The sequence below is a fragment of the Rhinatrema bivittatum genome, chromosome 9 (assembly GCF_901001135.1).
Source record: "Rhinatrema bivittatum chromosome 9, aRhiBiv1.1, whole genome shotgun sequence".
Classification (NCBI taxonomy): Eukaryota; Metazoa; Chordata; class Amphibia; order Gymnophiona; family Rhinatrematidae; genus Rhinatrema; species Rhinatrema bivittatum.
The window spans coordinates 129,730,102-129,745,869 of record NC_042623.1 but is presented as its reverse complement, the minus strand read 5'-3'; the positions used below and the strand labels follow the sequence as shown (position 1 = coordinate 129,745,869).

General features: G+C 44.5%; 1 protein-coding gene across 1 annotated transcript in view; it reads left to right on the top strand.

Moving 5' to 3' along the window:
• Positions 1 to 3,958: 3,958 nt before the first annotated feature.
• LOC115099568 (alpha-1,4-N-acetylglucosaminyltransferase-like) overlaps positions 3,959 to 15,768 on the top strand; it is a 109,109-nt gene continuing 97,299 nt past the window's right edge. Inside the window, exon 1 of the mRNA XM_029617301.1 lies at positions 3,959 to 4,294. Within this exon, the coding sequence (XP_029473161.1) occupies positions 3,959 to 4,294 (336 nt within the window). The remainder of the gene's footprint in view (positions 4,295 to 15,768) is intronic.

Sequence of the window (15,768 nt, the reverse complement as noted above, 5' to 3'; positions counted from 1 at the left end):
AAGGGCTGTCAGGGTGCACCCCAGATAACCTCAATGATGTGATCGACCTGGCCGGTCGGATAGACCAACGTCTGCAGCAAAGAGCCAAGGAGGGACATGCGATATGTCGTCCCATATCGTTAGCTCCAGCCTTTTCCAGACCTATGACATCTGCCAGTCAGGGGGCAGCACACGCAGAACCATCAGCTGAGGAGCCGATGCAGATTGGTCGCACGCCCCTGTCGGATGAGGAAAGGCGTAGGCGCCGCACCCTAGGACTATGCTTGTACTGTGGCAGCAAAGGCCACTTCTTAGCCCGATGCAAAGAACGGCCGGAAAACACCAAAGCCTAGGTGGTACGGAGGAGTTACTCCTAGGCTGTGTTAATTCTGCTCCTCAATGTACTGTCCTGGTGACTTTGGCGTACCCAGGAGGGTCTTTTCACACTTTGGCCTTTATTGACTCTGGAGAGGGCGGAAATTTCATTTTATCTGATCTGGTGCAACAACTACAGCTTCCTACAGTCCCGCGAAGTCCCCCGCTACGCATTACATCTATTCGTGGGAATGTCCTTCCCAGGAGTATCTCCGACGCCACGGTGCCCTTGACTCTCCGGACAGGAGCACTGCACTCAGAGGAGATATCCTTCTTAATCCTGGAAAAAGCAGTGCATCCTGTAGTATTGGGGATGCCATGGTTACAGCAATACTCCCCCATAATTCATTGGGACTCACTTCAAATCGCCCAGTGGAGACCCTTTTGCTTCACCAACTGTCTCAAGGTACCGAGATCTCCCATGCTGCCTCTGCTAAACACTGCTGTATAACCTCCCACACCTTACCAGGAGTTCGCAGAGGTCTTCTCGAAAAGGAAAGCGGAGATTCTGCCACGTCACCGACCCTTCGATTGCACTATAGACTTACTGCCTGGCACCATACCACTGCGTGGCAGGGTATACTGCAGGCGGTCATTCAGCCGGGGTCCGGAACCCCCGCTGAACGACCTCCTGCAGTCGATCTCCTGCCGGCACCATTTTCCGTACGGAAAACGATTCGCGGCAGGAGATCGCTCCCGGACCCCCGCTGGACCCCCAGGGACTTTTGGCCAGCTTGGGGGGGCCTCCTGACCCCCACAAGACTTGCCAAAAGTCCAGCGGGGGTCCGGAACGACCTCCTGCAGTCGAATCGTGTTTGTCTATGGCCGCCGCTATTTTGCGCCGCCATTTTGCACCGCCATTTTGCAAAATGGCGGCGCAGAATGGCGCCGGCTGAAGACAACACGATTCAATTGCAGGAGACCATTCCGGACCGCCGCTGGACCCCCAGGTAATTTAAGGCATTTGGGGGGGTTCGGGAGGGTGGGGGATTTAATTTAAAGGGTCGGGGGTGGGTTTTAGGGTGTTTTAGTGTGCCGGTTTTCCTGCCCTCCCCCTTCCCCCGATTTAGCTATGGACCGCCGCTGGACCCCCAGGTAATTTAAGGCATTTGGGGGGGGTTCAGGAGGGTGGGGGATTTAATTTAAAGGGTCGGGGGTGGGTTTTAGGGTGTTTTAGTGTGCCATTTTTCTGCCCTCCCCCTTCCCCCGATTTAGCTACGGACCGCCGCTGGACCCCCAGGTAATTTAAGGCATTTGGGGGGGGGGGGTCGGGAGGGTGGGGGATTTAATTTAAAGGGTCGGGGTAGGTTTTAGGGGGTTTTAGTGTGCCGGTTCACGATGTTAACGATTTTCACGATACTCTAAACACCCAAACGGCTACGATACGATTCCCTCCCCCTCCCAGCCGAAATCGATCGTTAAGAAGATCGAGGACACGATTCACATCTCTACTAAGTACCTTGGAGCTCTTTTGGTGTTCTGATGATTACTCCTCAGAAGTTTCATCAAAATTGATAATAAAACCCCAATTCTGCAGCCAATAATAGGCTGCAAATACTTCCCCCATTGATTTTAATGGGACCGGAAAACGAATGCAACGTATCGGGGGCCTCATTGAATGAATGCAATGTATTTGGGCCCCGACGAATACGAATACCGAATCGAATGAATCCATACCCTCAGCACATCACTAGTAATATATTTAAATCTAATAAGAGAAAAAACGTTTTTTACTCAATGCATAACTAAGCTCTGGAATTCGTTGCCAGAGGATGTGGTGAAAGCTATTAGTATAGCTATGTTTAAAAATGCTTTTACAAGTTCCTGGAGTAAAAGACCATAAACCATTATTAAGGTGAAGTTGTAGATATCCACTGCTTATTCTTGGGATAAGCAGGTTGGAATCTATCTACCCCCTTGAGATCCTGCCAGGTACTAGTGACCTGGATTGGCCACTTTTGGAAACAGGATACTGGCTTTGATGGACCCCAGTATAGCAAGTCATATGTAAATAAAGCAAACTGTTGGACTTCCCCTATTTGTGGCAGTTACAAGTAGGGACGATGCATAAGTTATTACTCCTATATGAATGTCAGGAGAAATGGAACACATCATAAACAATCTAATGAAACTCTGAATGATAAATTTGGAACCCAGAAGAAAATATCCTTGATTCTAATATCTCAATGGAATGTTATTTTTAAGTCAACTTTTAAATTAAATTATTTATTTTTAATTAAATGTATTAATTGATTGTTTAAAATATCTGGTATGTATTAATTGCTCTTTTAAAGCAAAATGCAGCTGATTATACTGTCAAAGATTTATGTTCTCTGTTCTCAGAAAGCCTTCATCCTAGAGATTCTTCAGTTGAATCCCTCAAGGATTAGGCAACTTTATGAATACTTTTATGAAATCAGCTATAGAGCTAAACATGGACATGCAGGACTCTCAGCATTCCTCTTAGTCACCCTTAACGAAATACACAGACATGTAAATGGAATTAACAAAGGCCACAGTTTATTGCTTTCACACCTCATAACCTGAGCTAAACAATAACACACCAACCACTTAGACACAACTCCAAGCTCCTGGTTTTCTCAAGGCAACTCTCCACCACATCCCAGCGGCATGCTGCCTTCAGATCACCAATACTTCAGTCATCCTTCCAGTGGTCTTCACTACTAATCCAGTCTTTTCTGTCTCACCCCAACAAGAGAGCAACAGAATTCCGATTGCTGATCTCACATACTGCCCACTGCATCATATAGCTGGCCCCCAGCTACACATGTCCATCGTGCTATGCATGCATAACCAAAGGTAACCAGATCAAAGGTTTAACATACCTTAGCCTCGGGTTTACTGCCAAACTACGATCATAGAACAACAAATACAATTGAACATATACACAAAAGGGGAGGGAGAGTGGAGGAAACTTCAAAGCTACAAGGGAAATGAATGAGAAGAACAACAGTTACACACAAATTCTATCGCCCCTCTTCCTGCTGACATCCCTGCAGGTAAAGCCCAATCCTGACCCTGGAAGTCCATTATTAAAAACAGAACTCCCATGAGCACCAGGGCCGACCCATGAAGGAAAAAAAAGGGGAGTAGGGGGTCAACCAACCACATGGCCCGCTCCTGCCTCAGAATGTCTGCCCTGCTATCATGTTAATGGCAGCAAGGTGAAACCACTCCCTCTGGCCTTAAACTTACTTTATTTTGTATTCTGGCATAAAATACATTCTATATGACACAAACACAGCAATTTCACTTGATATATCAGCTCTGTGCAGACATGCATGGTCAAATCATGACCAAAGTTTCTATTCCTTCCCAAGCTCACCCTTTATGAGAATTTACCTTGAAGAAGCTAATACACCTCTTTCTCATAATTGTCCATACCAATTAATAGCAGCTTCTTTTCAAAGGCAAATATGAATACAACAGGTTTTTAATTAGTATTTTTATTTCTAATGCTAGACCACTTTCTTTTTTTCTACAGGTTCTACAGTACTCAATCCAAGAAGCAGCCATGAAATTATTGATACAATTTTCACTTCTCTCTATCATATTCATCTGTTCTACTATTTACTGGATGAACATGAAACAATCATGGACATTGTACAGATCCTTATACAAACAGTCAACAGTGGAATTTGCTAGCATTGAATCTAATCGTGGTATCTTTTTTGTTGAGACCACAGAAAAGCTGGACATTTCCTCATTAGTGGCATGTGCTATAGAATCAGCATCTCGGACCTATCCCAATCGCTCTATTTATTTCTTCATGAAAGGATTAACCGAAGACATGACTATCTTCAAGAGCTCTTTCTACAAGGCCATTCCACTACTATCATCTATTAGAAATGTCTACATCCTTCCCTTAAATTTTGGAAATGTTTTTAAAGACACTCCTCTCCTTCCATGGTACCAAAAGGTAACAGATTTTTTTGTCATATTTAAGTTAAAGTAGTAGAACAATGAAAATCTGAAGCATATTTTTTAATCATAATAGGGTAGGGTTTTTTTATATTTTTATTTATAATTTTTTGAATTTACAAATATCAAGAAATAAATCATCAAAAATAATCTTGATTCATATATTTACAGATTATTCAAAATTTCCATTTGTATATTCGAAATTGAAATTAAATAATATTAGGAAAAAAGTAGGGCAAAAGGGACAGAAATATTAAATAAGGAGATACTTAAAAGAAATACACCAAAATCAAACATTAACATAGCTATCCCAACTGGTATTACATACTTATTATAGCCTACACATTATAGCCTACTCATTGGGAGGCAGCAGGGACGAAGTAATAGGTAACTAAGCCTCCAAGAACTGTTGCAACTGTTCCATCTGGAAAAACACATATGTTTGTTCACCTTTCTTAATTTCACAACAACAAGGATATCACAGAAAGAAAATCCCAGAGAAATAACCCTTTGCCTTAGGGCAAGAAATTCCCTTCTTCTTGTCCTGGTAACCGGTGCCAGATCTGGATATAGCTTAATTGGTTGACTGTAAAAAGATATTGGGAATTTTTGAAAATACATTTTCATTAATTTGTTAATATCTTGCGATGATATAAACAATACAATCAAAGTGTTTCTATCTAAGGCATCTAAATTCGAATCTTCCAAGAAATTTGTTAGGTTTGCAGGTACAGAAACTGCTGGAGCAGTGGCTTTTTTTGTTAAGAAAAAACGTGTTTACTGAGAAAATATCCTCATCTGAATATGCTAATACTTCTTTGAAAAATCTCTTTAAAGAGATATAAGGAATTTCACCTGCCACCTTGGGAAAATTTAAAATTCTAAGATTTAGATGTCTTATGCAATTTTAAGCTGTTTCAAGACATTGTGAGCAAGATAACTGATCTTTAAGTACTATGGCATTTAACTTTTGGAGAGACTTAATACTATTTTCAGTCTCCCCAACTCTTTGGGTTATATAATTACTTTGTTGTTGGATAACCTGCAACTTTCCTTGGAAATTTGAAGAAACATATTCAATCTTTTGCTCTAATCTGTTAATGGCTGAACTCAGCCCAGTCACAAAGTCCCAAATTGCCTCAACAGTAGGGATGTGAATCGTTTTTTGACGATTTAAAATATCGTCCGATATATTTTAAATCGTCAAAAATCGTTAGGGCCACAATACAATACAAATTCCCCCGATTTATCGTCAAAAAATCGTAAATCGGGGGAAGGGGGAGGGCAGGAAAACCGGCACACTAAAACCCCCTAAAACCCCCCCCCGACCCTTTAAATTAAATACCCCACCCTCCCGAACCCCCCCCCCCCAAATGCCTTAAATTACCTGAGGGTCCAGCGGCACACTAAAACCCCCTAAAACCCACCCCCAGCACACTAAAACCCACCCCGACCCTTTAAATTAAATCCCCCACCCCAAATGCCTTAAATTACCTGGGGGTCCGTAGCGGCGGTCCGTAGCTTAAATTACCCCCGGGTCCGTAGCTAAATCGGGGGAAGGGGGAGAGCAGGAAATCCGGCACCACTAAATCGTGGTGTCTTCAGCCGGCGCCATTTTGCAAAATGGCCGCCGCAAAATGGCGGCGGCCATAGACCAATACGATTCGACGCAGGAGGTCGTTCCGGACCCCCGCTGGACTTTTGGCAAGTCTTGTGGGGGTCAGGAGGCCCCCCCAAGCTGGACAAAAGTTCCTGGGGGTCGAGCGCGGGCCCTGGAGCGATCTCCTGCCGCGAATCGTTTCCGTACGGAAAATGGCGCCGGCAGGAGATCGACTGCAGGAGGTCGTTCAGCGAGGGTTCCGGACCTCCGCTGAACGACCTCCTGCAGTCGATCTCCTGCCGGCGCCATTTTCCGTACGGAAACGATTCGCGGCAGGAGATCGCTCCAGGGCCCCCGCTGGACCCCCAGGAACTTTTGGCCAGCTTGGGGGGGCCTCCTGACCCCCACAAGACTTGCCAAAAGTCCAGCGGGGGTCCGGAACGACCTCCTGCGTCGAATCGTATTGGTCTATGGCCGCCGCCATTTTACGGCGGCCATTTTGCAAAATGGCGCCGGCTGAAGACACCACGATTTAGTGGTGCCGGATTTCCTGCTCTCCCCCTTCCCCCGATTTAGCTACGGACCCGGGGGTAATTTAAGCTACGGACCGCCGCTACGGACCCCCAGGTAATTTAAGGCATTTGGGGTGGGGGATTTAATTTAAAGGGTCAGGGTGGGTTTTAGGGGGTTTTAGTGTGCCGGGGGTGGGTTTTAGGGTGTTTTAGTGTGCCGCTGGACCCCCAGGTAATTTAAGGCATTTGGGGAGGGTGGGGGATTTAATTTAAAGGGTCGGGGGTGGGTTTTAGGGGGTTTTAGTGTGCCGGTTCACGATTTTAACGATTTTAACGATACTCTAAACACCCAAACGGCGACGATACGATTCCCTCCCCCTCCCAGCCGAAATCGATCGTTAAGACGATCGAGGACACGATTCACATCTCTACTCAACAGTTAACTACTCTGGCCGAGTTGTAATACGCAGCAGTTCTTCTATATGTCCCTGTTCCATGCGCAGGACACCAGAGGCAGGCAGAGCTCCGGAGTCTCAATGCGTGGATGAGACGATGGTGCAAGGAAGAGGGATTCAATTTTGTTAGGAACTGGGAAACCTTTTGTGGCAGGGGGAGTCTCTTCCGAAGGGATGGGCTCCACCTAAACAGGGTGGAACCAGACTGCTGGCGCTAACCTTTAAAAAGGAGATAGAGCAGCTTTTAAACTAGAACAAAGGGGAAAGCCGACAGTCACTCAGCAGCGCATGGTTTGGAGAGAGGTATCTTCAAAGGATACTAATAATGAATTAGAATTAAGGCATCCTGACAATGAGGTTCCAATAATAAGAAAAGTAGTCCAAGTGCCTGTAACTAAAAACTCACCTGAGCTAAAAAATTCTAACTTATCCCTCTCAATTAAAAATCAGAACGAAAATACAAACAAAAAACAAACTTTGAAATGTTTGTATACTAATGACAGAAGTCTAAGAAGTAAGATGGGAGAGTTAGAATGTATAGCAGTGAATGATGACATAGACTTAATTGGCATCTCAGAGACATAGTGGAAGGAGGACAACCAATGGGACAGTGCTATACCGGGGTAGAAATTATATCGCAATGGCAGAGAGGAGCACCCGGGAGGCGGTGTGGCGCTTTATGTCCAGGATGGCATAGAGTCCAACAGGATAAACATCCACATGAGACTAAATGTAAAACACTAAATTCTACTCACTCGCTTCTCCAATCTAGGAATATCTGGAATAGTACATACTTGGTTTCAATCAACTTAAAAAACAGATATCAGCAAGTCTTCATAAATCAAACAAGTTCTGTTCATTTTCCTTTAAATACAGGTGTTCCACAAGGATCTGCCTTATCAGCCACTTTATTCAATGTATACCTCACACCAATCTGTCAACTACTGTCCCCTCTAAGTGTTACATATAGAATTTACACCTGTGACATTCAATTTTACATCCCAACTAAATATACCTGAAACACCACATTCAAATTTCTTGTACTCTCCTTGTCCACATTAAAAAAAATGGCTATTATACAACAAATTTAGCTTAAACTTATCAAAAACTGAAATAATGATTTTAGGAAACCCACAATTTGACAACATTCCTGAATCCATTCTCATCGACAATTCTACCATCAATATCACTAAACAGGTCCAAACTCTTGGCATTATACTAGATCCAAAGCTAGACATTCATACACATTAAATCTCTACTCAAATCTTCCTTCTACAAACTTCACCTTCTTAGGCATATCAAACCTCTACTTGATCCTAACCATTTTCGCACAATACTTCAATCACTGATTCTTAATGGCTTAGATAATTGCAACTCTTTGTAATTATGTTTACCACAATTTACCATCTGTCCACTTCAACTCTTATAAAATGCTACAGCATAGCTTCTCTCCAACAGTAAGCCTTATGATCACATATCTCCAGTACTTTATCAATTACACTGGTTACTAATTAAGTGGCACATTCAAAACAAAATCTTAACAATTATTCATAATCTGATCTATAATAATAACCCCTGCTGATTATCTGCTGCATTACACTTAAATAATCCTTGCAGAAATCTTAGATCCAAAAACCAGCTCCTTTTACAAATTCCGTCCCCCCAAAACAACCAGATTATCTATGACCAGAGAGTGGGCATTCTCAATCGAAGGTCCTATTCTATGGAATAATACATTACCCCCTGATTTAAGATTACTCTTCAATAAAAAAGATTTCAAAAAAAGCTCTTAAACATTGACTTTTCATACAAGCCTTCCCAGATTTATGTGCATCATGACTATCCTTCTTTTTTCTTTCTCTTCTTTTTGAGACATTATGTTACATCACCTAAGTATATTTTAATACTTAATTTAGTTTAACACCATTTTTAGCTTTTTGTTATATGTCTAGACCAAAATTATGTATGTTTTGTATGTAACTCGCCTCGAACTTCGGAGGGCGTGGATAATAGGGGTGTGCATTCGTTTTGAACTTATATGTAAAACGCTACTTTTTTTTTTTTTTAACTTAAAAAAGTGATGAGGCGAAAACGATCGGATTTCCAACTTATTCAACATAGCTATGTTGAATACGTTGGAAATCGCGATTGTTGATCCTAAATAAAAATTTAAACCCCTCACCCTCCTTAATCCCCCCCAAGACTTACCAAAACTCCCTGGTGGTCCAGCAGGGAGTCAGGAAGCCGTTCCTCTATTCCTTTGCGAGGAGCATGTGACGTCCGCGTCACGTCGGAGTGACGCGGCCGTCACATGGTCCACCGCGGTTCCGCTCCCGGACCCCTCGTTGGACACAATCGGAACTTTTGGCCAGCTTGGGGGGGCCTCCTGACCTTTGCCCTGTCATATGACAGGGCAAAGGTAGCGCCGGCGCCATTTCTATTAACGCAGCCATGGCCCGAGAGTGGCAGATCACACCGGGACCCCCCCACTGGACCCCAGATAATTTAAAACATTTTGGGGGGGTTCGGGAGGGTGGGGCATTTATTTTAAAGGGTCGGGGTGGGTTTTAGGGTTGTTTTAGTGTGCCGGTTTTCCCCCCTCCCCCGATTTAAGATTTTTGACAATAAATCGGGGGAATTCCTATTGTATTGCACCTCTAACGATTTTTGACGATTTAAAATATATCAGACGATATTTTAAATCGTCAAAAAACGATTCACATCCCTAGCAGTTAGGCTATGCAATTCACCCTCTAAGACTCAGCAAAGGTACAGGTTACCTTATACAGTCTTACTAGATGTTGTGGTTTGGCACTCACATCTGCAAGTGACAATGCTATGATTGATGTGATTCATCTGTCATTGTCGCAGGAGATTTTGGGTACGGTTGCTGGACTTAGCTTCTCACTCCCATTGCCATTCCCAATGCGCTGGCAGAGATGAGGTAGAACAAGTTCTTATCTGCTACTCTCTGTGTCATTGAACGCACCTTTGGACTTCTCAAAAGTTGCTTTCACTGTTCAGACAAGATGGGTGGAGCTTTAATGTATGCCCCACCCAAAGTTGCAAAGATAGTGCTACTCAGCTGCGTATTCCTTTATCTCCCTCAATGCCATGGAGTACTAATTCAGATACATCCAGATCTCCCCCTGGATCCACCATGTCTCCCTGCAGATTTGCCAAAACCTTATTGAACACTACTTTGCCTGATAGACCTCACAGACCACTTCCCCTTCCAGGGGAGGGAGGCCAGAAGCCTGCTGGTGCTCCTCTCCATGCTATCCTCTTTATTTCTCTTGCTGCTTCCTTATGTAGGTCAGTGTGTAACAGAATGCCTACTCAGGCTTCATCTTCACAATGCAGCAGTAGACTGTACTTGAAAAACTGTATGGCATGTAAGGATTACATCAAAGATATGTTGCTGCCACCATGTGTTCTGCCTGATAGTCACACTAAAAGAGGTATGTGTGGCATGACACTTTGTTGCCTACCTAGCATGGTGTGGCTTGCCAGCCCTCCCAAGCGGACCCCGTTCTAAAGCTCAAAAGTGTGTGACTTAGGGCCATGATGCCACACCAGCTCCTCTTGGAGCATGGAGAACTAAAGCTGTAGATAAACTATAAATGGCAAACAAAAGCCTAAAAAAGCTTATGTGAAAGGTATAGTTAGACAGGTAAAAGTCTCAGTGACAGATTTTGCATGTTATAATATACACTCATTCCGAAGTGCAAAAACATAAGCATGTGAAGTGATACCTCTGTACTGGGTCTGCTTGCTGTCACATGACCATGGGCACACAGAGCTGACACCACAGCCTCACCATTGAAAGAGTCACTGCAGACCAGGAATTCTAACTGCATACACATTGACAGCATATGTAGATCCAGTCCTGGTCTTACTGCCATGCATGTGAGTATTGACTGTCTTGGTTTGGCTTGCAAAATCTATAGGGAAATCAGAGAAAATGCCTGCATGTAATGGCTTGCAAAGCAGAACATGATTTACCAGTCCCAAAAATTGGACCAAGTTAGCAACAGTAATGCACACATTACACTGCTGTAGTTGGATGCCTTCCATTACAGTCTTGCTGAAAGCACCTGTGCTACCTGGTACCATTTCCACTATGTACACAGCTTCTTCTAAGCTAGCCTTCCTCTTGGTATTTCCATGCCCCCCCAACACACATGCACCCTACTACACCTACTGATGCTAGTTAGAAATAATAATGTGCAAAAGGTGAGGGCTTTGGCTGACGTGATGTCAGGTAGGTTGCCTACGCTTCTGGGGGAAACTGCAGCAGGATCCACATAATGCTCAGTGAAAGCAGCATTGGGAATCAGATACTGTCCTGCCTTCACTTGTATTTTCCGATTACTGATGGCATGACACTGTCACAATATAGTTTCAAATCCTCTTGCAGTGCACACATCTATCATGAACAAAGGTTGAAGCCAAATAGGTCAATGGTAAAATGTGTTTGAACCTCCTGCCTTCAGCTCTCCCCTCACACATAGCCTTACTCAGATATGTAGATGTCAGGTTGCTGTAAGGTCATTGAGCATTATGCATCAGTGATAGTCATGTGGTGCAGCTGTATGCACATATGTATGAACCATGAGTATAAGAACTGGAGGAGTAGTCTAATGTTTACAGCAGCTGGCTTTAAGTCAGCGAGACCAGTGTTCAAATCCCACTGCTGCTCCTTGTGACCTTGGGCAACACACTTTACCATCCATTGCTTCTGATACAAAATTATGAGACCTCTGGGGACAAATAAATAACTCTAGTACCTGAAAGTAATCCACTTTGAAGTATGAAAAAGTGGAACTTAAAAATCAAATAAAAATATGCAGAGTATTTAGCTTTTACCTGTTACAGGTACCTGAGCACCGTGAAAGCACATGGGCTGAGCAATCCTCACCGAAATAGATTGCAGATAGTTCCATTGCCAACATCACTGCACAGGTTTCCATGCCTTCATGGTTGCATGCCCTTGCTGATGCACATGTGTGTCACCACTTCTGGATAATCAGGAAGAGCTGCTATCCTCTAGGCTGAGCATCATGTGGTGTAAGTCACTTCTACTGTTCTGAGCAGGGCAGTTCTGCTCTTACACTGTCAATGAAGTGCTCTGTGTATTACATTATGGGTAGAGAAAGTCTTGTCAGCTGATGAGATAATGAGCCTATAAGCTTCCTCCACAGTAAACGGGACCCAGTGCTCAATGTATAGGCCTACTGCTTCCAGAGATCTCATGTGCTTGCCATGATGCCTGATGGCTTTCTGTGTTGCTGTCTTGGCAGGCACGGATTTAGTAGCACCTAAGCCCTTCAGGGACCCTTTTCATTACATCACATTAAGTATGTGTCATAAGTGACTCAGAAAGAAATGTTTTTTTGTGGTCAGGTATTGATACTGGTTGGGGAGGAAGGACTCAGACTTCCTCATTATCAGTTACTGCAAGCAGCCACAGACTTCTATGTTGTTTGATGACAAGCATTCCAGGAACATACACATGGCACATGTGTAGGTGCAGGAAGTGGAGCCTCTCATGCATACTCCAAACATAAGTGTGTGAGTGTGTGACTTGTGACTGGCATGCTGTCTTTGCCTTGGTCAATCACTATGTGTGTGGGTGCTGTTGCACTCTGAGTTCCCTCCCTTGCCACTGCAATCCATACCCCTGAGCAGGCAGTGTATTGATCTCACACTGCTTTTGCATAGCATTGATCGAGTGGTTGTCCTGTTGAAAATGGGTGCCTCCCACAGGCCAGCATATGGGCTGCAGAAGGAATGGCCTCACACCTTGTACTGTTACATTTCCCCAAGTACACTCACAGGTTATATCTAGTGTTCACTGAGGGCCAGAGGTGTACTGGTTGGCATCGTGACACATCAAATATGCTCTAGAACTAGAATGTTATCTTTACATTTGCCTGTTGTGCCCACCGTGCTCCCCCAAACAGATGTTTTACCATCTAGTACATGGAATAGGCTGAATAGTCCTGTTATTAGGGGATGTGCAGCCTACCCAGACCTTAGGCTGGCACAAGAGTTGCAATGTTATGGAGTGAGGTAGTGCTGGCTAAGAAACTGTCCACTGAATGTAGGGATGCTTTGATGGATGGAACGTGGAGATGGACGGATTATCTAATGCTAGCGCTGTAGGGCTGATTCAGATGACAGTTTTGCATCATGCTGCTTTACAGGCAACGTATACTGAGATGGCTGCTGCAGGGCTATTTGTGTGTGTGCGTGTATGTGTGTGTGTGTGTGTGTGTGTGTGTGTGTAGGTGGGTGGGGTGGGGTTTGGTTTGCTTCCCAGGTGCCAGAGGCGAGTCAGAAGTCCTATTAGAGAGCTGTCAAAGGTCTGATTTTTTCTCATCTCCATCAAGCACACTTCACAGAGGTTGCCACCCCAGCCCACATGTTTTGACACTCAGTCTGAGCTCTGTAGGCACTGGCAGGGTAGGCCTTCCTTTTTTTCCCCATATGAAGGGCACTACCTTTCCAGAGCATACATAGAGGTGGTGCAACCATGTCAGCAGTGAAATGTAGGAGACACTGTTTGGTAACCTCTGTAGGCACTTCACTTGTACAGCTCCTAACTTTCCCTTCTAGACTGCTGTGTACTTGCTGAGTGTTGGAACAGAGTGTCGGCAGCTGGGTGAGAAGTAGGGAGGAGGAGTGAGGGAGTACTGTCTGGTCCACAATGTCTACAGGTGAAGAGCAGAGGCCATAGAGGGCTGGTGCTGGAACTGAGGACAAGGAATACTTGCATAGATTGCCTGCCACCCCTGTATTAGCATGGCTTGGGGGTCTGTATAATACATGAAAGGTAAGGATGACCTTACAGGAAGCATCCAGATCCCAAAGGCAGCCCACTACAAGGATGGCAGGCAGTCTGTGCAAGTGTTCCTGGTCCCCAGCTCTAGCACCAGCCATCTATGGCCTTTGCCCTTCACCTGTAGACGTTGTGGATCAGACAGTACTCCTTCACTACTCCTCCCTACTTCTCACCCAGCTGCTGACACTCTGTTTCAAAACTCAGCAAATAGACATCCTATTAGGTTAACAGTGAAGAGTACAAATGTTTGTGCTACACATACCCTTTCAGTCCTGACATAAATAAGGGGGATGAATATCAAGTCTTGTGTGATGATGACTCTAACTTCCTCTTAACATCACATGAGCTGTACATGTACACAAGATCTGTGTTGGGCATGAAGCTAATCTGCCTGTAACATACAGGGCCAAGTAAGCAGGAGTTTCCTAAAAATATGGTGTGTGAAGAAGGAAACAAGAAGCAATACTGAAGGTCCCCAGTAATGAGCTTCTTCTTAACCTCTGGCTGTCTTCCTTATGAGCATACACTGAGTGTTCAGTGGGATGCAACAACCCATATGGTCTTGCCTGCTAGATAAGTGCCAAGTTGGAATGTTCCAGGGCATTCTAGCATGCAAGGTGATGTAGAGGGCAAACCTTTTATCTTCTGAAATTTTAACACAAAAACAACACAATGAAAGGAGACTGCCAGGAAGTTTAGTTTTCCAAACAGTGACTACTTTATTAGTGAACACATGTAATGCACTGTTTGAAATAAAGTCAATGTCTTAGGTAATCACATTCTGCAAGGACAAGATAGCAAATAGTACAAAATATTGTACATTTCATGAACAGCACAATCTGTGTATACCTATACATAGATTGAAATAGCGTCATTACATATACAGGCTCAATATATATCCTTTATGCAAAATCATGATTCCAACTAAGAAACTAGAAAACGAAAGTGGCACCCCAATACCTACATTACCGCTATAATTTTATAGGTTAAAGCAACAGTACCATGTGCTGTCAACCCAAAGCCCCAGACAGTCTAAGGGCCATGGCAGCAAAGTTCAAGTAAAGGTCCCAGACAGTCCATGTTGAAAGAGTGCACTCAAGGGTACAGCCTAAGGGCCATGACAGCAAAATTGAGCATGAAGGCAGCAGGACCAGGACTGGAGAGTGCAGCATTGATGCAGCAAGAGCAGCATGGAGGCAGGAGGCCCAGGAGAACCAGCAGCATGGATGCAAGAGATACAGGAGCTGAGATGAGATGAGACTCCAGCAGCATGGAGGCAGAACTTGCAGCAGCTGAGATGAAATGAGACACCAGCAGCATGGAGGTAGAAGTTGCAGGAGCTGAGACAAGTTGAGATCCCAGAAGCATGGAGGCAGCAGTTGCAGGAACTGAGACCCCAGCAGCATGGAGGCAGCAGTTGCAGGAGCTGAGATGAGATGAGACACCAGCAGTATTGAGTAAGAGATAAGATGTAATAACAAGAAGCAGCAGCTGGGCACTGAGTGGAGACCACTTCAAGAAGCCTGGAATATGTGCAGAGCATCTAGGAGGCCTTCTTAATATGCTTAATGAAAATGGTTGAGAGTACACCATCCATTCTGTGTGCTGGAACAGCAACTCTGTAGTGAGTCGGGGCCCAGCAGGTTTCTTCCATCTAGACAGCACAGAATTCTGTACAGAGGCCATCCCTGGCTTCTCTGACAAATATTCTTCTTTGGCCTTGTAGGCCAGGTGGTTGAGCTGTTCATGGCCCATTGCCATGTCAAGGCTTGCCACTTGGGGGATGAGCATCAGTTTGGGGGCTGACCCCTCAGGTGTCTCACTTCATGGGGACTGCTGTGGGGTTTGGATTCTACAGATGCAGCTGAGGACTCCAATGGCTGCTCTGGCATCTTTTAGAGGATCTGTGTCAGAACATTAGTCATGTTGCTGATGGCAGCAACCAGTGTGATAATGTTCTGGGTGTTCACTGCAGTTTCCTGTTGCAGGATGCAGTTCTAGTGGTTTACTGACCTCCTGAGGCCCCTTAGCTCTGCACATATGTGCCTCAGCTGTGCA